Raw genomic sequence first — 22,462 nt, forward strand, 5'->3', positions numbered from 1 at the left:
ATAGCTGTAGGCTGTCATGTAGTGCATTTGAATCAAACTGGTCTCAACACAATCACAAATTTCACAGGCATCACCAAAAGCACCTATATAAATTGGTTAAATGTGAAGAACTGGAAGGGTCTGATCGTGTGGTTGCCAAGAGTTCAGTGTTCAGAGGAAGTAAGGAATTGTTTTTATATTAATCTTATTAACAGTGTGAAATGTACACATACATGAGCTTATAGAAAATAATAATAATAATAATTGAAGAACTAAACAAACTCCCAGATGAATCTTCACTTGTAAACTATGATGCCCTAACTACAAACAGCACCCATCCTACTTGTAAACTATGATGCCCTAACTACAAACAGCACCCATCCTATTAAATAGAAAGGATAAGAGTTACAATGGCAGCCATGATATTAAAATCAGGGGACTTCATAGACTTCCTCTCACTTCCCTTGCTTGTATCAGTTATGCTCTTCTTTGAAGTCGAGCAATCCCGACTAGATGTTGAGGAGAAGGGAACTGCCAAATCCCAAAAGGATTCGGCGGACAAAGTGCGGGCTACTATTTCTGGTTCCAGGATTGTTGAAGCATCTGTCGTAGCTTCCATGGCCATCAACTCAACACAGTGATCTTTGAGAACCCGGTGCACATAAGATGCAAAATCAGCGATAAAATAAATGCTATTATTCTCAGAACAACTACATTAATGATGGGAGTCCAATTATAATTTATTCATCCTGAAAGGCAAGTCAAATATTTTACAAAATAAGATTTAATTTACTAGCCCAGGAGGAAAAAATAGATTTAATTACTACATTCTTTTTTGGTTACTTAAAAAGTTAAAAGCTAGCTCTGTGAGGTCACAGTAACCATACAATTCTAATACCTTTAACTCTAAAAGGAGGGGAAAGTTGCAACTTTACAGAAGTCGCAACAATTAACGCCAATGGTGGTCAGAAAGGCTGATAAATGATCACTGTCATTATTACTATTATAAACAAGTGTGATCGTTGTTGAATGAGATCAATCAAAATACTAGTGTGTAATCTGGGGTGGAAAAGGCATGAAACATATCCATTAATTTCTGCCATGTACTTTCTAGTGCTGATAGAAGGTACAGAACAATGAGCATACCATATATGATGGTAAAAATAAATTACTAATGATATGTTTGCTCAAGTGTAATGGACTATTCATTCCTTCAACTAGCTTTATAAAGTCTACAAGAACAGCATGCAATAATGTTTAGCTTCTAATGTTCCATTCCTATAAAGCAGATGACAAGATGTTTTGCTCATTAAGTTGTGATTACAAACCTCAAGTGTCTCAGATGGCTGCAAGTAATCACAGATATATGTACCCGCCAACCAAGGAACAAAGACTCTACGAGGAAATGAAAGACTGCAATTCTCTCTGTTAGCAAATGCATAAACTAGTAATCTGTCAGTTAATAACTCAAGTTCAGCAACAGAAACCAAGGAATATATATCTAACAATAATGATAATAACCATCAGCTATGTGCAATGTTTTGGATTTCAACTTTGAATTGCATTTAAGAGAAAACAACACCCAGCAACTATCCAGGACGAAGAAGCTAAAAATGCAGGCGAAGGTGGAGTTGAATTGAAAAATAGCAACTTACAGTACATTTATAATGCATACACCTTGTTGCAGAATACATGTTTCCTACACAACTACAGCAGGTTTATAAATGCTGTAACCTATGGCAAAGTGTAACAATAGTAACAACTTAAATGTGTCCTACACAGCTATATTTATAAAATCCATCTCGTGTTGGGTGAAGTAGGCCAAAACGTTTCATTTTACTAAATAAAAAACGACAAACTACACTTATTTCATTTTAGAAAAACTTCCGGACTTTTGTATTGTTGCAGGCGTTTCAGGGTGTTTCGGCATGTTTTGGGACCTTTTGCAAGTTTCATTTTCCTTTGTTAGGCATGGTAGCTTAAGGATATGATGGTAATTGAACAAGAATAATAGACAGAAAATAAGCTCCATGGCATCCGCTCTAAGCACTCGATTGGGTCTATTTCACTAGCCACACTAGTAATTTAACAACTCCAAAAAAAATCTTCATCAAATATCAGAGAATTTTCAACCACCGTGTCTTTGTTTTCCAATGTTGTTTGATGAACTTAAATAAGCACTGAAAATCTGTAGGAATGAACTTCAAGTGTTGAATGAAAATAGAAAAGTCCTTTAATACCTGTTTGAAAGTGTGTAATGTTGTGATGTTTCCATCACTTAAAAGTAAACTCCACTTTAAGAGAAACTTATTCTTTAAAATTATATCCAAATTGTATAACCAAATGCATTTAATGGAATAATCACATATTTTATCCAGAATTAAATATTGATGAACTATCAACAGCATGCGTTCGCAAGAATCTTATTAAATGGAATAAAACCTCTCCTACTCTTCTTAATTTATTTGATTATTAGCTTTTATTTTGTTCCATCAACTGTGAATTTATTTCACAAAAGATTATCAGTCACTCTCTATATATGCTTCATATTCTGTTAATTTATTTCATAAAAGATTATCAATCACTCTGTACTTTCCAAGTGTATTCATAATTTGAAATAAAATTTTCTGTTTTGAGCACATCCAATACATGCATCTTGAACATTAAAATGCAGCCTTTGTATTATGATATCATAGTATAATTGTCAAGAAAAGCATGATATACCATGTCTAATGTAGTCCAAAATTCATGTCCATGCAACAAAACTATCAAGCTTTTTCATGTAATAACTAATATTTTTTTTTGACAAGTATGTAATTACTAATATTATAAGCCAGAAAGATAAATTATTTGAAACATGCATAAAATACTTGTCCGTCGTTTTTATTTTTTATTTTATAAATGAATCATCATCATCATCTTCATCCTTGCCTATATCCCACGTGAATGGGATCGGCCACATGAATTCTCTTTTTCCATTCTTTCCTATTATGCACCATGTCTTCTCTTAAATTTAAGTTTTTTAAGTCGTTTGTAATTAATTCAAGCCTTCATCCTGCTTAAGCTTTGGTCGGCCTCTTTGTCGCTTACCTTCTAAACAAACTACTCTTCCTCTTTTAATAGCTGCATCATTGGGTCTACGTTGAATATGACCATACCACCTAAGTCTACTTTTCCTAATTCAATCATTTATAGGCGCTATACCTAATGTTCCCCTCGCATGTTCATTATTTACCTTATTTCTTTTAGTGATTCCTATCATCCAACGTATCGTCCTCATTTCCACTACATAAATGCGTTGTATTTGTCTTTTTCAACGCCCAACACTCTGCTCTGTACGATATTGCTGGCCTAATAACCTTTCTATAGAATTTTCCTTTTAATATATTTGGTATTCGTTTGTCACAAAGGATACCTCTAGCTTGCCTCCATTTCTGTTTATAAATGAATGTTAGTCATAATATATGTAGTTAACATTATTACTTCAAATTTGTACAGAACTACATATTATTTGTTTTTATACACACACATATATTGCAGCCTATCCCGTCTTTAAGAATTTGTACCTGCGTCCATGCTTCATAGGCTCAAAGGTCCGATGTTATTAATTTATGATTGAAGAAAAACTAACTATAGAGAAAATGTGATACATAAACAACAATACGCAAGTTCTTGTATTTAAATCTATTCAAAAACAACAGCATACAAATGTTGGAGGAGCTACCACACCTCAACAATTGCAGGTCGAGTTGGGGAATAGGTTTCCCAGCTGATATCTCATTGCTTGCTTCCTCGCCACCATCAACAATAGTATCTGATTCTCCATCCGCCTCATCACAGATGACAGCTAATCTACTTTGCAGGCTCATGATGATGTCCCCCTAAAAAGTAAGTTCATGATTGCTGAAGACGCAAGAAATTCATTTTTTCTTTCTCTCTCTAGAACCCTTACACTTCAACAGAATCCCCCCTTTCTCTATCCATTACTTCTCATATTTATAGATACTTACAAACACTAATGGACTGCTAGATCTGGGCTCGTTCCTCTGTGAGTTTTGGTCATCTTTGATGGGCTATTCGCGTTCGGCCCATATGGCAGTATTTCTCTATGGGCTTGACCCATCTGCTCGGACCGGATGCCATGTTCGCGGGTCATATCCGGCCCATGTCACTTCTGGCCTCCTCAACTGCCCCCATAATTACTCCTTGTTTAATAAGGGGGTAATTATCAAAGGCGTCTCATCATGATGTTGACGGCTCGAGAAACCCTTATGGGGGAACGGACGGTCGGATCCGGAATCAATGTTCCGGGGTTCGATAAACTTCTCGCCTCCTTGACGCTTCGGCCCTCGGGTCCACTTCGCCTTTATAAGGCTCTAGAATGCCACTTCATGCCTTTTTACCGTCTCCATCTCTCTCCATCATCAGTCAAATCTCTCGCTCATCTTTTTAGAAGAGTGCTAAATTTCATCCGGTGAAATTCTTCAAGAGTCATTCTTCCAGCGATCTTGCAGTGCTCTTTGTTGCTTTCTACCCCAGAGGTTAGTCTTGTTCCTTTTTACTTTCGGCAGACTTCTTTTTACTCTTTTAGATCCTTCAATCGCTTCCACCATGGTTGTAGATCTAGATGTTCTTCGTATGAGACTTAGACTTCCTGACAACATCCAAGTTAGGGTTTGCCCTAAGGATGTTAATATTATGACCGGTGTCAGCCTTCTTCCCGGCGAGGTTTTATTTACTAACCTTCAACTGAATGTCGTTAGGTTCCCTCTGCATCCCTTCTTTAACTATGTTTTCAATAGACTGGGTATCCCCCCTGCAGGTAAACCCCAATTTCTTTAGAATCATATCCGTTATGTTACTGTTGATTCGTGACAGAGGTCTGGATCTTGACCTCATAGATCTTCTTCTTTGCTATAAGGTCAGTAAAATCCGAACTGACGAGCCATTCTACCACCTCTACCCTATCGACAAGATGTCCATATGTACGGATACAATCAAATCTGAAAAGGGTTGGAGGGATAACATTGTGGGTGTTAGTGGGGCCTGGTCTTCGCCGGCTGCAGAGGATTACCCAATCCCGAGCGCCTTTGGTGTCTGTTCTGTCTCCTCGTATAAGAAATTCAAATCTCATAAAAACGATTGTCCCTGCGAAACATGTGTTCCTCGCTTTTGTACTTTCTTATGTCACTCCTTAGGCATACCTTGTGATGACTTGAGCTACAGTGTTTGCAGGGATAGGAGTAATTACTTGAAGAAATACGTTCTGAACGATATTCCTTCTTGCTCAGACCTCCTCACTTCAGACAACCTTCTAGCGCTCTCATCCCTCGGCTATACAATGAGCAGGCTTCAGATTCCTTCCTTTGGTAGGAGGAAAAATCCTCCCCCAGCCACTTCTACTGCTGGAGCAACCTCCTCTCCTGCATCAGCCTCTTCTTCAGCCACCATCTCTGACACCATCCCGAGTACAGTGGCTATTGATCCTGTTGTCAGCACCCCTGCTACCAACCCGAGCACATCTCCACAGATCACTACTACCCCTGCTGCCGCTGGGGGTGCTCGGGACAAAGAACGAGGCAAAAGACCTCATCCTGACGGTGGAGTCAACCTTGAGGAGGAATCTCTTACAAGAAGGACCCGAGTCTCTGGGCCGAGCGCTCTCTTGCATCGCCCAATCAGAGCTCCTGCCCCCTCCGGGCCTGTTGCAGCTGGTGCCTCTGCTTCTGCTTCAGCTTCTGCCTCTATTCCTGTTTTACCACCATGGGCTCCTCGATACACCCGAACAGATGGGACGTTCGTGAAGCCGAACGAGTCCATGTTGAAGGATGGCCAGACCGCCATGGCGTATTATAGGAGCATGTGGACTCCAAAAGACCTTGAGGCGGCGAAGGGTCTGTCACAAAAGGATGTGTTTAGCCGCTTTCCCCAATCTGCCATGGAGGTGACTTTTATTTTCTAACTCATGAATCCTCTCATACTATTTGCTCTTGCCTTCGTCCGACCAGGCGATCGGTTTAACCAGTATCCATGCATATCTATGCAGACTTTGTTCGGTATGATGGCTATGCAGAAACAGGTGGAAATGGGGAACGCCAGGGCCCGTAAGTTCTCTGATAGCCTGGATGTGGCTAATAAGGAAAACGACCTTCTTGCCAGCAAGAACACCGAGATATTGGCTCGACTTGAAGAAACCGAAAAAGAAAGAGATGCTCTGAAGAAGGAAACCGACTCTCTTCAAGATGAAAAGGATGCCCTCCAGCTTGAGAAGAGTGTCTGGCAGACTGAACGTGATTCAATCAGAGATGAAAAGGCAGAGCTCCAGCGCCTTCTGGCTGACGAGCAGTCTGCTCGGATGGCTTTTGAGAAAAGAGCTTTGGACGAGCGCAACGCTCTGATTGATACCATTAGCAGAGTGAATGGTGGAATGCTGGCTCTTCATGCTCGGTTCTCAAGAGTTGGAGCTCTTAGATATGCTCAGGGATTCCGAGATGGTTTCTCCGACCGAGTTCCGGCTGAGGGCCAGACCAGCTCAACTCCGGATGAAATTGATAAGGATCTAGGGATTGACCCTCTGGGGGTCTATGTTGACCCAGAACCTACCGAAGCCGAGCACATATTTGATGAATGTCAGGAGATTGCTTCCTCCAGGATCACTACAGCTCCTCCTACCGTTCAGCCTCTAATCGCTCTTCCTTCGTCAACTGTGGTATCTCCCATAGTCACTGCTGACGTTGGGCCCCAGCAGAACGACTCTGTTATTCATCTCGATTCCCCACCTCGTGAGGGTGAGATGGCTGACGGGAACGAGGAGGTGGATCAGCACAACCAGGAGGCTGTCGGTACTGAGGCAGCTAGCTAGGGCTCTTCCAGATTCTTCGATTCCATACTCTTTTGTAGTTATGTGACTTGAATGCTTCACTTTTTGTAACCTCAATGCTTATTATGAATGAGATGATAAAACTCTTTTTTCTTTTTTTTCTTCTTCTCCTCTTTTTTTTTTTTGTGCTACGCTCTGTTCAAACCCACTTTCAATATTTTTTCATATTAACTTTGTCGTGTGCGTGTTTTTTAGCAAGTGTCTGGCGTTCGGCTTATGGTGCCAGCTGCCACTTATCTTGCTTAAGTGCCTGGCGCTCGGCTAGAATGCCACCTGCCACTTGGCTTTTCATTTTTTAGCAAGTGCCTGGCGTTCGGCTTATGGTGCCAGCTGCCACTTATCTTGCTTAAGTGCCTGGCGCTCGGCTAGAATGCCACCTGCCACTTGGCTTTTCATTTTTTAGCAAGTGCCTGGCGTTCGGCTTATGGTGCCAGCTGCCACTTATCTTGCTTAAGTGCCTGGCGCTCGGCTAGAATGCCACTTGCCACTTGGCTTTTCATTTTTTAGCAAGTGTCTGGCGTTCGGTTTATGGTGCCAGCTGCCACTTATCTTGCTTAAGTGCCTGGCGCTCGGCTAGAATGCCACTTGCCACTTGGCTTTTCATTTTTTAGCAAGTGCTTAGCGTTCGGCTTATGGTGCCAGCTGCCACTTATCTTGCTTAAGTGCCTGGCGCTCGGCTAGAGTGCCACTTGCCACTTGGCTTTTCATTTTTTAGCAAGTGTCTGGCATTCGGCTTATGTTGCCAGCTGCCACTTATCCTGCTTAAGTGCTTGGCGCTCGGCTAAAATGCCACTTGCCACTTGGCTTTTCATTTTTTAGCAAGTGTCTGGCGTTCGGCTTATGGTGCCAGCTGCCACTTATCTTGCTTAAGTGCCTGGCGCTCGGCTAGAATGCCACTTGCCACTTGGTTTTTCATTTTTTAGCAAGTGCCTGGCGTTCGGCTTATGGTGCCAGCTGCCACTTATCTTGCTTAAGTGCCTGGCGCTCGGCTAGAATGCCACTTGCCACTTGGCTTTTCATTTTTTAGCAAGTGTCTGGCGTTCGGCTTATGGTGCCAGCTGCCACTTATCTTGTTTAAGTGCCTGGCGCTCAGCTAGAATGCCACTTGCCACTTGGCTTTTCATTTTTTAAAACCCTTTGAAAAGGAAAGCTATTTTTATAAATCTCAGGAATTTGCACATTCATACGTACTTGATTGAAAACAAACAACATCCAATAAAACTGAAACTTAGCTTTTATTGATAGTACCTCTTCAGAGACGTAGCATTCCAGGGCTTGCTGACCAACCTTCACGCCATGGTCTCTAATGTATATGCCCCCTTCCCTATGACTTCTGCAATTCTGTATGGGCCTTCCCAGGGTAGCATCATTTTTTTGACTATCCCCACCTTTCTTTTCAGAACCAGATCGCCAGGGGCAAAATCTCTGTGTTTCACTCTTTTGTTGTGACTATTCGCCAATACTTGTTGGTATGATGCTAACCTTATTGCTGCAGCGTCCCTCTTTTCGTCTATCATATCGAGGTTCAATCTTAACATTCTGTCGTTCTGATTTCGACTCCATGCTAAGCTTCTGATAGTTGGGACCAAGTGCTCAACCGGTATAACCGCCTCGGTACCATACGCCATTGCAAACGGGCTCTCCCCAGTCGGCCGCCTTGGAGTGGTTTTGTAAGCCCATAGGACGTTCGGGAGCTCATCCAACCACTTCCCTTTATGGTCCTCCAGCTTCTTCTTAATGCAGGCGAAAATTGTTCTGTTTGTAATTTCTGCTTGTCCATTGGCCTGGGGATGACTTACTGCAGCTAACTTCTGATTAATTCCATACTCCTCCAGCAGCTCTCTTACTTGCTTGCTGTCGAGGTTCGTGCCATTATCCATGATTATTGACCTTGGAACGCCGAAACGGCAGATAATATGGCTCCAGATAAATCGTCTCACATGAGTCTGAGTCACGCTTGGATATGGTTCTGCTTCCACCCACTTAGTGAAGTAATCCGTGGCCAGTAGCACATACTTGTTCTGAGCTCTTGCAGTTGGCAGAGGACCGACCACATCCATCCCCCATTGCGCGAAAGGCCATGGCGAGGCCATTACGTGCAATTCCTCAGGTGGTTGGTGGATTAATGGTCCATACCGTTGGCATTTATCGCACCTTCGAGAGAACTCCTCCGCATCTCTTGACATGTTCGGCCAGAAATACCCTTGTGTCATTGCTTTGTGCGCTAACGATCTTCCCCCAGAATGATTGCCACATACGCCTTCATGAATAGCTCGCAACACCTGCTGAGCCTCTGTGAGGGTGACACACTTCAAGTATGGGCCAGAGTAGGACCTTCTGTACAGCTGGTTTTGCACGATGGCGTATTTTGCAGCATTCTTTTTGATTTTCCTAGCTTCATCCCTTTGTATAGGCAAAACGCCATCTCGAATATAAGTGATGATGGGGTCAATCAAACTCGGTTCATACGGTATGACATTGACTTGCCAAGGGTCAGAGTCCAAAGGTTCTTCAAAAATAGATGGCTGGGTCAGTATTCCTATTGGAATCACCCTCGCCAATGTCTCGCCAGAACTCGAAGCACTACATGCTAACCGGTCCGCATCTGCGTTCTGTTCCCTCGGTAACTGTATGAATTCAATCTTTGCAAAGTCCTTGGCTTTATGCAGAACGGCAGAACGATATGCCTCCATCGTGTCATTCTTGGTCGCGTACTCACCATTTACGTGCCGAACAATCAACTATGAGTCACTATAAACAGTCAAACTTCTGACCTGTAACTCTCTGGCCAACTTTAACCCATTCAGCAACGCCTCGTATTCCGCTTCATTATTGGTGGCTCGGAACTCAAGTCTGAGTGCTTGACTCAAAGAAGTACCCTCTGGGGTTTGCAGTTTAACCCCAATTCCTGCCCCCATCTGGTTAGAGGAGCCATCCACATAAAGTTTCCAAGAGCCGCATCTAAGGTCTTCTTCCGTATCCTCAGAGTCACATTCTAGCAGGAAATCGGCTACCGCTTGTCCTTTGACAGCTGTTCTCGGCTCATACGTTATGTCAAATGAGCTTAACTCTATGGCCCACTTTGTCATTCTGCCCGAGAGTTCTGGCTTGTGCATAAGCACTCTGATTGGAAAAGTTGTTAGAACAGCTATAGGGTGGGATTCGAAATAATGCCTCAACTTTCTTTTTGCGTTTACGAGTGAAAGTATCACCCGTTCGGCCTTCGAGTACCTTCGTTCTGCCTTGGTCATTGTCTTATTGACATAAAATACCGGGTGTTGCACCCCTTCCTTGCAACGAATCAGAACGGCACTTGTCGCAACACTAGATACTCCAAGATATAGATATAATTTTTCTTCTGGATCCGGGGCTGACAGGACTGGTGGATTCTGCATATATTCCTTCAAATGGGTCAATGCTTGTCGTTGTTCATCCCCCCAGACCTATCTTCCATGACTCCAGATCGTGTCAAAGAACGGCTTGCAGTGGTCTGACAACTTAGAAATGAATCAACTTAATGCAGCTATTCGTCCTGTGAGGGCTTGCACCTCTCTGATCGTCTTTGGCTCGGCATTCTTAATCAAAGCCTCTGCTTGAGCGGGGCTAACTTCGATGCCTCTGCGGTTGACCACGTGTCCCAAAAACTGACCGGAACTCACACCGAACGAGCACTTGGTTGGATTGAGCCTCATCCCATATCGCCTCAGCACATCAAATACATCTTGCAGATGTTTCAGATGATCATCCTTCTTCCTACTCTTTACCACCATGTCATCAATATAGGCTTCCACAATCTTTCCTATTTGATCCTTGAAAATTTTGCTAACAAGTCTTTGATAAGTTGCTCCCGCGTTCTTCAGTCCGAAAGGCATAACTTTGTAGCAGTATGTCCCTCGCTCGGTTACAAAAGAAGTTTTTTCTTCATCTGCCAGGTCCATAGGGATCTGATTATAACCTGAATAAGCGTCCAGAAAGGTTAAACGCTCATACCCGGTGGTGGCATCCACCATTTGATCAATCTTTGGCAGCGGGAAGCTATCCTTCGGACAGGCTTTGTTCAAATTGGTGAAATCAATGCATACTCGCCATTTCCCATTCTTCTTCTGCACGACAACGACGTTGGACAACCAATCAGGATAGTGCACTTCTCTGATGAATCCCGCATCGAGCAGCCTATCAACTTCCTCGGCTATGATTTGGTTACGTTCTGGAGCAAATCTTCGTTGCTTCTGCTTTACTGGTTTGAAATTGGGATTGACATTCAAGGAATGACAGGATACGGAGGGATTAATTCCAGGCATGTCTAGGTGACTCCATGCAAATACATCGGCATTGTGAGACAAGAAGTCAATTAGCTCCTGCTGCTCTTCCCTGGTCAGTCTTACTCCTACTCTGGTAGTTTGCTCTGGCTTAGACTGACCGATCTGCACATCCAGAAGGGGCTCTTCGGTCAAGTCAACTGACTCCTCCACCCTATTCTGCTTGGGCGGAGGTTCCTGTAATTGCTATTTGGGGCTCGCCGAACGGACAGGCGCCTTCCCTTTCCCAGCATATTTTAGTGTGACGGAATAACACTCTTTGGCCGCAACCTGATCCCCACGAATGTCTATCACCTTATTTCCATCGGGTCCGAGGCACCTCATGACCTGATGCAGAGTTGAGGGTACACCTTGGACTCTGTGAATCCATCCTCTTCCCATCAGGAGATTGTACGAGGGGTGAATCTCCACAACCACAAAAGTTTCCATAAGAGCTCGTTCTGCAGCTTGAACTTCTACTTCCACCATTCCGATGGGCTCCACCCTCTTGCCATCAAATCCTAACAGGGGATTTCCAGTGGGCTTGAGCCTCTCTGGTTTAATCTCGAGCCGATCAAACGTGTCCCTCGGCATGACATTCGCACTACTTCCGGGATCGATCAGAACTCTGCGCACCAGGCAGTCCGCCACTGTCAAGCTGACTACCAACGGGTCTTCATAGGGGACTTGAACACGCTGCAGGTCTGTCCTGTCGAACTTTATCTGTATCGATGTGATCTGTTGGTGCAAAGTATTCACACTGCTGACCCTTTTCTTCATCTGCGCCTGCCGTAGGCGCGTCCGGAGTAGCTCATCTGAATCTTCGTTGGGCTCGGGTCGACCGTGGATAGCATTGATTATACGAACTGGCTGTGAATTGTGGGAGCTTTGTTTCTGACTCCTTTTTACTTGCTCCATCAGTCGATTCTGCTCTATCGCCGAGCCTTGAACATAACTCGCAAACTCCCCTCTAGCTATCAACATCTCCACTTGCCTTCTCAAATTCCTACATTCGTTAGTCTGATGACCGAAATCGGAATGGAAAGCACAATGTTTAGTCTGATCCCTCTGTTCGAGGGGTTGCCTAATTGGCAGTGGTGGATGAAACTTATCTTTGTTCTCCTGATATAGTCTCGCCAGAGTGACCTTCAGCGGAGTGATCAGCTCTTCCTCCCTGGACCTCTTTTCTGCCTTCCAGGAGGTCTGACGTTACGGCTGAGCCTGCTTCTGCCTGATCTTTGCCTTGGACTTTTCCTTGGTCGACACGACCGACGCTGTCCGAGCATTGGCTGCCTCCTCTTCTTCTAGGCGCACAAAGCCATCGGCTCTTTCATTGAGTTCATCCATAGTCGTCGGTGTGTTCACTACCAGACTGGTATGGAACGGAGTGCCACGTGTCATGGCTAACTTGAAGGCTTGAACCGCTGTAGAAGGGTGGCATTCGATCACCATACTCTTAGTGAGATTAAACCTGGTGAGAAAAGCCTGGAGACGTTCATCTTTGTGCTGTTTCATTGTGAATAGGCTCGAGATGTCCTTCGACGGACGCTTGTTCCCATAGTACTGGCTTATGAACCGATCGCACAGGTTTCGGAAGCTATCAATGGAGCTCCTAGGCAAGTTCTTGAACCACTGGTCCGGCTAGACTTGTAGGGAAACATTTGCACATTAAAGAGTCGTTCTCCGTATTCAGGGCCATCTTCAACTGGATATGGTACACATGATCGATCAGATCGGTTGTTCCATCAAAGAGAATAAAGACTGGCATAGCAAACTTCCTTGGATGCGGAGCATTCAGGATCTCGTCAGTGAATGGTGAATCAACCGTCCGAGCCGCGGATCGGAGTGCTTCATTCTCTCTCTAGAGCCCAGCGGTAGCTCTATGAGCTACAGATCTGCTCTCCGAACCGCGATGAGTGATTGTAGCTATGGAGGGCCGGTAAGACGGATCGAACGACCGTTCCTCAATGAGCTCTCTTTGCCAAGGCGATACAACTCGGCGGCGATCAACCTCTATCACTTCCTCTCGGTTGAACCTTTCCCGATGCGGATCGAAGGTCATGGCTTCGTTCTGTCTGATCTGCTCATGTCACGGATCAACGTGAGTCGATCCTTCGTGATCCTCAACTCGACGAACATTTAGCGGCAAATCGTCCATCCTTCTTTCATCACGGTGGAGAGCTGACTGATTGTTCTCGTCCTGCTCGCCTTGACGTGCGATATTAGATTGAATACCTCCTTCACCGGCCGGAAGTGGACGCGGAACCGCGGGTATTTGCTGATGTTGCATTCCAGCTTTCAATTCTGCATTCTCTTTTTTGAGAGCTTCGATCAAGTTCATCAACTCCTCAAGCTTCGTTTGCTGGACAGCCTCCATCGGATTGGAGCTTTCACCTATCATTATTCCTGAACGGAGTAAAGGCATTAATCTCAAGTTCGTGAGTAGATCTGAGCTTCGTGAGTGCGAATTTTTCAGATCTGGTTTCGAATTCTCCGAATTATGCTTGCGGTTGACGAGATCTGAATTGTCTGAATTCTAAATCCGTCAGATCCGGCCACAATCGAACAACTCGTTGTTGCGTAGATCTGAAGCCACTTCCGCCAAAGCAACAGGAACTAAAATTCCCCCAGAATAGGTCACAATCGCTCAGATCTGGATCCAACTCCCAAAGATCGAGTTTCGTCTCCACGAATTGGTCTGAATCCACGCGATATTGATAAATGATCAATCAATCTTCAACGATTCCCACAGACGGCGCCAATTGAAGATGCAAGAAATTCATATTTTCTTTCTCTCTCTAGAACTTTTACACTTCAACAGAATTCCCCCTTTCTCTATCCATTACTTCTCATATTTATAGATACTTACAAACACTAATGGACTGCTAGATCTGGGCCCGTTCCTCTGTGAGTTTTGGTCATCTTTGATGGGCTATTCGCGTTCGGCCCATATGGCAGTATTTCTCTATGGGCTTGACCCATCTGCTCGGACCGGATGCCATGTTCGCGGGTCATATCTGGCCCATGTCACTTCCGGCCTCCTCAATTGCAAAGGAGAAAAGATTATTCAAGAGTAATGCAAAACAACATTCAAAACATTTCTAAATTTTTGAAGGAAAAAATCAAAGGCTGGCATTTTCCCTCAAAGATATGGCATTGTATAAGCAATGCAAGACATTTGATGGTAAGGAATCAATAAATCTCCTATAATAACAAATATCAATCTGTACTCCAAGGATAAAGGAATCTTTTTATGAAATTATGTTACGCAAATGTAACTCAGATGGAGGTACGTGTCTAAGCATCCGATTTATCAAATCCCAAAGTGGACACAGGGATATGGTATATTTTTAATATTTTTTCTCTTGGCCAGGGTAAATGGTCCATTTTTGTGTAACATAAAGTGTTCTATTTGGGCACTTGACTCATTTTTAAGCAATGACGTAACAAAAGAAGCGTAATACCTGACCTGACATGTTAGACTCATATTCCATACCCATGCCCAAGTGTCACAACACGGGTACTTCATGCACTTAAAAGTACAGGATGAGGGTATGTATCCAAGTGTCGGACTGACTTGGATCCCAAATCTTAGGATACAGGAAGCCTGGAACTCCACTTGAAATATGTCCAAAACTTGGATGCAGGTTATGTGAACACGTCTTAGTCAATTAAAAATATAATATGTTACATAAAAGTGTAACTATTGATACTATTATAATTTAATAATAATTTAAATTAATTGTATTACTATTATTATTTTAAAATAGATTTAATAATAATTTAAATTAAAAGGAATATAATGGAAAGAGGAGGATTCCATATCTCATACACATATGTCGGTTTGGGTATGCATGTCGTACACATATCTCATACGTTGTGTCAACACAGGAACATTTAGGGGAATAGGAGTGTCCATGTAACACAGAGCAGAGTTATGATATATCATATAGAGGTACAAATATTATTCAAGAAACCAAACTACACAATGCAAATTTAAGTTACCACTAAATATAAAAGCAAAAATAAGTGTTCAATTGAAAATCAAGAATGGTGCCAAAACTATAAGTTATATAATACCTTTATATCAGCCAAAGCCTGTGAAAATGGTTCTTTTGAATTTAAATATGCAAAAGAACACACGGAGCCACTAAGGATGAGAACACCAAGGACCTCCTTTTGGCTGCATGCTTTACATAAAATGGTTAAATAAACAAACAAATAAAATGTTAGAATAAATAACTAATTATGCTCATAGCAAGGAATAACCTAATCCAAAAATAAAAAGTCAGGACGCACCTTCCATAGATGCATCTTGCATGAAAGGTAGAAGAAATTCAACTTCATGCAAACCATCTAATAACTGTTCATCCTCAAGCACCTAAAAGAGAGTGGAAGACTATATATTTAAGCAAAGCTGATATGAGAGATAGTCCACTAAAAGAACAGTAATATAGTAGTTGAACATTATTTCTGCTGCATGCAAAAAAAGGAGATAATGGTTAGTGTGATACTTTAGGTTTATTTTTGGTTTAATTAATGGAAATTAATTTAATTAATAAGACACTTAAATGCTTAAGGTATTGTGGGGTAATTAGCTTGATCTGACAAGTTACTCGAGTAGAAAACATGTTTTTTGGTGAAAAATTGGTAAAACTATAAATACAGGAGAGGTCAGTGGCGACGTAATAATTTCAGTAAAAAGTTTGTTCAGTTGAAACACATACAAATTTTGTTTGACAGAGCTTTCTCAAAATTATAGAAGAACTAATGTCAGGAAAATAAATTCACAAATACATCCAGGGTGTAGAAGGAAAAAATATTTAGCAATCAATAACATTGCTCCCAAAGTGGCATGTTTACCAACTTTCCATCAATTAAAGCCTTTGCACCTTTAAGCTCTTTAGCATGACTTGAGATTCCATGGCGAAGTATGTCAACCAATCTTCTGATATTTGATGCATTCTCACTGCATATTGGCAATCTGGGAAGAGATAGGTTGACCCATGAGACACAACAACCTCAAATAGCTTCTCAGTGCTAGAATTGGTGGCTTAAAAAATATTCAGAGACCAAAAGAACTAGAAATTTTTTTTGGTTCCAAGTGGATACTTTGCTTCAAGCTAAACAAGGAAATAGTCATTAGCATCTTTTGGTAAACATATAGTAAGTAGCAAGATGCAGTGGTTAATTAAAATAATTTGTGTGTTGCCTATCGCATTTATAACAATGCAAGATTCTTTGGGGGAAAAAATGAACTCAGGCAGGAGAAATATGAAGCCCTAAGGAACTTATATGAATTATTTTGTGGGTAAACTTGGGACATTAAACAGATAACTAGATAGCTTCAGTTGCTTGTGGAGTTAATAGAATTCCAAGGGGGAAAGATGAAATTGTTGGTTGCTGCCAACGGTTCTAGCCTAGTTAGGGGTGACAATTTATGCCCAAACCCGTACACTAAAATTAAATCATTTGGGCACCCAAATTTAAGTGAGTGGGTCAGTAATGGGTAAAAAGTGGGTACCCATTACAATCAAGGGTCGATGGTGGATAAAGAGTGGGTACCCATCTTAACCCGCTCAAACAAAACTTTTTTTTCTCTCCTAGTATTCATTTTTTTTTTTTTCTCCTCTTTTTTTCCTCTCCTCTATTTTCTCTCATCTTTGCCCTTTTTTCTCTCTCCTACGTTTCTCTCTTCCCTCTCATCCATTTTCTCTCTCCTCTATGCTTTCTTTTTTTTTTTTTTACCATTTTTTTCTCTCCTCAGTATTCTTTCACTTTTCCTTTTTTTCTCTCTCCTCCGTTCCTCTCTCTTCTCTGTTTTCTCATTTCTTCCCCCTTTTTTCTCTCTCTTCCCTCCCCTCCGTTCTATCTCCAGTCTGTTTTTTTTTTTTTTCCTGTGATAACTCTCTCTCTCAGCCAATGGGCTTTGAGGACTCAGTGTACTGATCTTATGTGAGACTTTTGGGGAACTTGGCTTACTTCAGCATTGATTTTGATTTTTCTTAGTTTCTTGTTTTCTTTTATTCTTGGCAGGCCAAAAAAAAACAAAAACTTTTGTTTTATTGTATGAAAATAAATGACCAACAATTAATTAAAATTTCTGCTCAAAACTCTTTTTCTACATATATATATATATATATATATAATTAATATTGTTGAGTAAGTTGTATAGTGACTTTTCCCAAAATAAAATAAAAAAAGAAAAAAAAAAATTGTAACGCTTGAAATCAAAAAATTAATGTAAGAACAAATTTTTATTTTTATTTTTATATTCAACAATAAAAATAACTCAAGACAATTTGTGTCTAAAAATGTTTGGGTTATTGGGTTGGGTGTGGGTTCACTTACCCATTTAACACCCAACCCAATTATGACCCACTATGAATGGGCTGATAAGGGGTTATTGACCCGTTCATGACCAGCCCAAAACCCATCCAATTGCCACCCCTAAGCCAAGTAGTACCTCCACACCTTCTTTAGTAGAAAGCCAAGGGTTAAAGTTCCCCGTAAGGTAAATTGGTTGGTGTCTCAACTAGGGGGGAAAATGTTGGTTTTTGAAATGTATCATAAGTCAAGTGAGGGAATCTTTATTGTTCAGACACCTACGTAGTTAAATCAGGTTTACTAGAGGATAAAGTGATGCCTGGTCTGCGCAAGCCATGACAATTGATTTAAACAAGCGCATACTAATAGACCGCAATATACTTGAAACTAAAAATAATTAGAATGCAAAAGCTGCCAACTTTTGATTGCCTTCAAATTGAAAGGTGCTCCTAGGGTTGGCAAAATTCGACACGACCCGCGAACACGACAGAAAGTTAGCGGGTTTGGGTTGACCTTATTGTGTCGTATCAATTCATTTAACCCGCTTAATTAATTGTGTCGTGTTCGTGTTTGGGGCTCAACTTGTTTAACCTAATTAAACTCATTTAATTAATTGTGTTTTTTTGACACGAATAAATCGTAATCTATTTTAACCCGATTACTATGTACATTTGTGTTATTTCAATATAAACACAATATGTGTATTGCATTGTCTAAATTGTCCTCGTTTTTTGTAGTTAGTCATCCATTATATAATTTTTCCATTATATTTGCATTTATACTTAATAAAAAGGTTAATAAACGAGTTAGATGACTCATTTAATTTAAACGGGTTAAATAGGTTATTAAATAGGTCATGTCATGTTGTGAGTTACACGACTAATTTATTAAAAGGAGTCGTATTTGTATCAAGAGTTCCTGACATGATTATTAAAACGGGTTAGATAACCTCTATAACAGAATACTATAAGGTCGACACGACAGGACACGATTATGACTGGCCAACACAAATTGTCACCCCTAGATGCTCCCCTTCTAAATTATCATTCATGAATTTCAGAATCATCTATTTTGTACCATTATCATATAGTGTTTCTACTTGATAGTAATTTGATTGCACCTAAAAAACAAAGTATTAATGTCTAAAAGGCAGTGTTGCCGAAATTGAACCTAGGCACACCGCTTCACTATTTTCAAAGTTGTAAGATTTGGCTCAAAACAAAGTTAACCCATGTTCTCACTTAGTATTTCATGTGTACCCTATATATAATTTTCTAAATAAGATAGCCTCCCCATTCATTATGTAATTAAAATACAACTAAGTTCAAGATTTATCAAATTAATTAATTAGATAACTCATATTACAACTTGATACTTGGTACAAACAACAGAACTCTCTCTCTGTCTCTCTCTCTCTCTCTCTCTCTCTCTCTCTCTCTCTCATATATAACCTTGTAGCAAAGACGGGTTTTAATTGTATAGCGGTATCTGAAAACATATCTTGGTTTTTTTTGTATCATTTCCCAAAAGGTTGACAAACTGGGTGGATACGCAAAAGATATATTTTGTTTTCCATCCCATTGGTATGTATCTTGGTTATGACATCCCTTAGACAACTAACAAAAGTAAAACAAAGGCCACAGAGAACCAAAGCAAACAAACTCATCAAGTTGCTATATATGATGAACAATGTCATGATTTAAAAATTATAAGGAGCTTTCCAATTATAAGGAAAAAAAATAAAGAGTTTTCCAATGTAAATGCAAATACAACAGTTACCTCATATCAAAGTTGTACGTGCAACTAAACTTTTGAAGGGAATTTAAGACCCGTCCCATTTTGAAATCACAAGGGTGTAGATTGCTTGATGTAATATTTGAAGCCAGTGTGCAATTTCGGCATGTCCATCTACACAATTAATTAATTAATTACTTATTATTATTATTATTATTATTTTATCAATGTTTTAATAGAAGGAATTCATTTGGATGAAAATGAAAATGAAAATGAACTTCAATAGTCACCTCCTTGGACTATAACTAATGTGAATAAGCAGTCTCTCATCCCCATCCGTCTGGAGTAAGGGTGCTGCTTCTGCAACTCCTTTCACAGCCTGCAAGAACAATTACAATTGACAATAGATCTGCTCAGTATTTATAAATAAACGCAGAAATTTCACCCAAGTTGGAGGCATATTGAGTTCCCATGAGTGCTAATTAAAGCAAAAGTTCTACACCAATTAAGAAAGAGCCAATAATGTGATTATCATTTTAGTCACATGTAGGTTTCCATTTCTCAGCACTTAATAAGAACAGAGACTACATGAACTTGAGACAGGCCAGACCTGGACTGGCCTAAATTTGGAGAAGTGAATTATTTAGTTTTGTTCACATTCAAATTAAAGCAAGAGACACAAAGACACAAACGTAATCCATTTATAGTGAATATAACACCTGGCAGAGTATTGGGGTAGAATTCTTGAATGTGCTTTCGTTGACCCATATATAGATGCCGACCACCTTCATGCCACCTAATAGCATTCTCGAGACCTGAACATACATAATCAAATTATGAAACTGCTAAATTCTGAGTACGAACTTAAATTCGGACCATATTTGTACAACTGAATGCTACATAAGATGGCAATATTGAAAAATTATAGAACAATAACATCAACATGTAATGTAAGTTAAAGATAACACAAGCACCAAACTTAAATAATCACTTTAAGTAGGTATAAAGACAATGGACGGATGGCACATTATTAGTAACATACTAAAACACCCAATAAAAGCCCATATTACAAGTAAAATACCTTCTGATTTTCTTTTTATTTTTTATTTTTTCTCCTTCTCGGGCAGATACGTAGAACTGTGAAAGAAAGCAGCTGCTCGAGCTTGCTTGCAATAATCTTAGTTCTCGTTTGAAATGAACTCATGAGATAACTGGGGCAATCTTAATCATAGTCTCGAACTCATTAATTTAAAATGCTCAAACCAAACTCAGCTTAATAAGCACTTGAGTTTGGCTTGACATCAGATTGGTTAGAGACTCACTCAAGATCATCACTGAGATGAACAAGACACGCTTGATCATAATCTGAAGCTCGTTAACTATTTTACCCAAGCTCAGCAACCGACTACTCAGCTCAGCTCAGTTACAACCTTACAAATGACATAGACAGCAAATTCAATGCAAATAAACAGCTTTGATCCTCACAAAATCAGGTGATTGAAGCCATTTGAAATGTTCAACAGATTTAGACACGTCCTTCCTATTATGAACACAATTGTGTATAATGGAATAGAAAGCAATACGAAAATAGAAAGAAAAAAAAAAATTGTGAGGCTCGGTGGGCGGGAGCAGGCCTGTGAGAGACAAGCCTCTAGTGTGAACCACATGTGCTCACAATTCCCACGGGTGTGGAAGAATGAAGTGCTATATGTAGGTTCATCATCCTACACATCGCATTTTAAAGCCGTTAACCTATCAAAACTCCGGAGTTAAGCATGCTTAAGGGTGAGGGTCGTTCAAAAAAATAAGTATGAAAAACAGATTACCCCTTATTTAAAATTTCAAAATAAATTATAAATTGCCTAATGAACAATAGAAGATACATTTCTTTTTCTTTTCTTTTAGAAATTACGTGTGTATATACACTGGATTCAGAATTTCAATTATATACACAAATTTAACTGAGATACAAATGTAAACTACAATTTGTGTGTTTCTGCGAATGTAATTATATATATGTATGTATATATAAATATATAGAAGAGATTAGACCTGACGAGCGTGTTCGACGACCCAATCTTTGTCGATGACCAACGATGAAGATTCGGCAGCAGATTTTGCTTTCGTTCCCTTTCTCTTGTCATCTCTGACACTCTCCAAAATTGAACAAGCTGGCTCACCAGCATCGTTTGGAGGTGTTGGAATCAAATCGAACACAAAACCCCGGTCCAACGACGAACTAAGCTTCCCTATTACAAGACCCACCTGTGTCAGAATAAAACGCTCATTTTAGAATCCCCAATTATCAATAACATACATGTATGAGTGTATACAATTACATATACAGAGAGAGAGAGGAGAGAGAGACCTGAGAGGGGACAGCGGATTGGCTGAGGCGATCTTCGGCCAATTTGAGTTGGGTTTCTTCTCCGATCACAGCTTTCACCATTATTGATTCTCTCAGCAATCAGTCTTTACAACAACAAATCGAACAATTTTTTCAGTTTTTTGATTGTATACTGTGTGATAAACGTTGTGTTCGTTCAGATCGGTAATTGGTGTTGGGCCGATGAAATAAGAACTATAAAGGTTTAGCCCAAAACCAAGCCCAATTCGAAAATAAATAGATCCGGTCCAATTGTTGTTAAATCACCCGAAAAATGGATCAGTCTAATACGATAATTATTAGAAATCTGAACATAAGTTTTGATTCAATTGGATGAAAGGTTTTTTTCAAAAAGGAAATCATACTATATTAAAGTAGTTTTTTATTTTTTTATTTGAACAGTTATTTTGTTTGTAATTTTATTTATTTTTATTATTACGGAAGTTATACTAACACTAGTGACACTACCCAAAAATATTTCACATTCCACTATAATTTTTTTTTTTTTTTAATCAAAGAAATGACATAATCATCCCTCAAAGGTGGACTTTGAACAACTGTGGAGTGCAATAATCTATTTTATTATATTATTATTATTTATATTAATGTTTTATAAATTTTGTTGTTATGAAAATTTACATGATGAAATTGATATTTTATTTACCATATAAAAATAAATTTTAAAATTAATACTACACCTAAGAAATATTCAGAAAACTTCTTAAAGAGTAATTTTAGATAATGTTAAATGATTTGAAATACTCAATTCAGTACTTAATTTTAGATATATTAAATGATTATTCAATTAAGTGCCCTAACTCAATCTGAAATACTACTTAAAACATTTCCATATATTTT

General features: G+C 40.2%; 1 protein-coding gene across 5 annotated transcripts; it reads right to left on the reverse strand.

The window, feature by feature from the left end:
• Positions 1 to 154: 154 nt before the first annotated feature.
• Positions 155 to 21,726, reverse strand: LOC132274079 (uncharacterized). Of its 5 annotated transcripts, none has more exons than XM_059775241.1 (11): positions 21,587 to 21,726; positions 21,271 to 21,483; positions 19,938 to 20,033; positions 19,509 to 19,597; positions 19,264 to 19,392; positions 16,021 to 16,141; positions 15,457 to 15,538; positions 15,238 to 15,347; positions 3,709 to 3,860; positions 1,309 to 1,404; positions 155 to 632 (listed from the first exon to the last, which is right to left on the reverse strand). In XM_059775241.1, exons 1-11 carry the CDS (start codon positions 21,665 to 21,667, stop codon positions 365 to 367), a joined length of 1,437 nt encoding a protein of 478 aa, XP_059631224.1. In that variant the 5' UTR covers positions 21,668 to 21,726; the 3' UTR covers positions 155 to 364. The 5 variants fall into 5 exon arrangements, with proteins under 5 accessions (XP_059631224.1, XP_059631223.1, XP_059631221.1 ...); XM_059775240.1 differs by having other exon boundaries at positions 471 to 621; positions 1,308 to 1,392; XM_059775238.1 differs by having other exon boundaries at positions 471 to 621; positions 1,308 to 1,404.
• Positions 21,727 to 22,462: the final 736 nt, after the last annotated feature.

Source organism: Cornus florida, unplaced genomic scaffold (assembly GCF_030987335.1).
Source record: "Cornus florida cultivar Cherokee Brave unplaced genomic scaffold, ASM3098733v1 CherokeeBrave_3.0.0_Hap2_Chr09, whole genome shotgun sequence".
NCBI lineage: Eukaryota > Viridiplantae > Streptophyta > Magnoliopsida > Cornales > Cornaceae > Cornus > Cornus florida.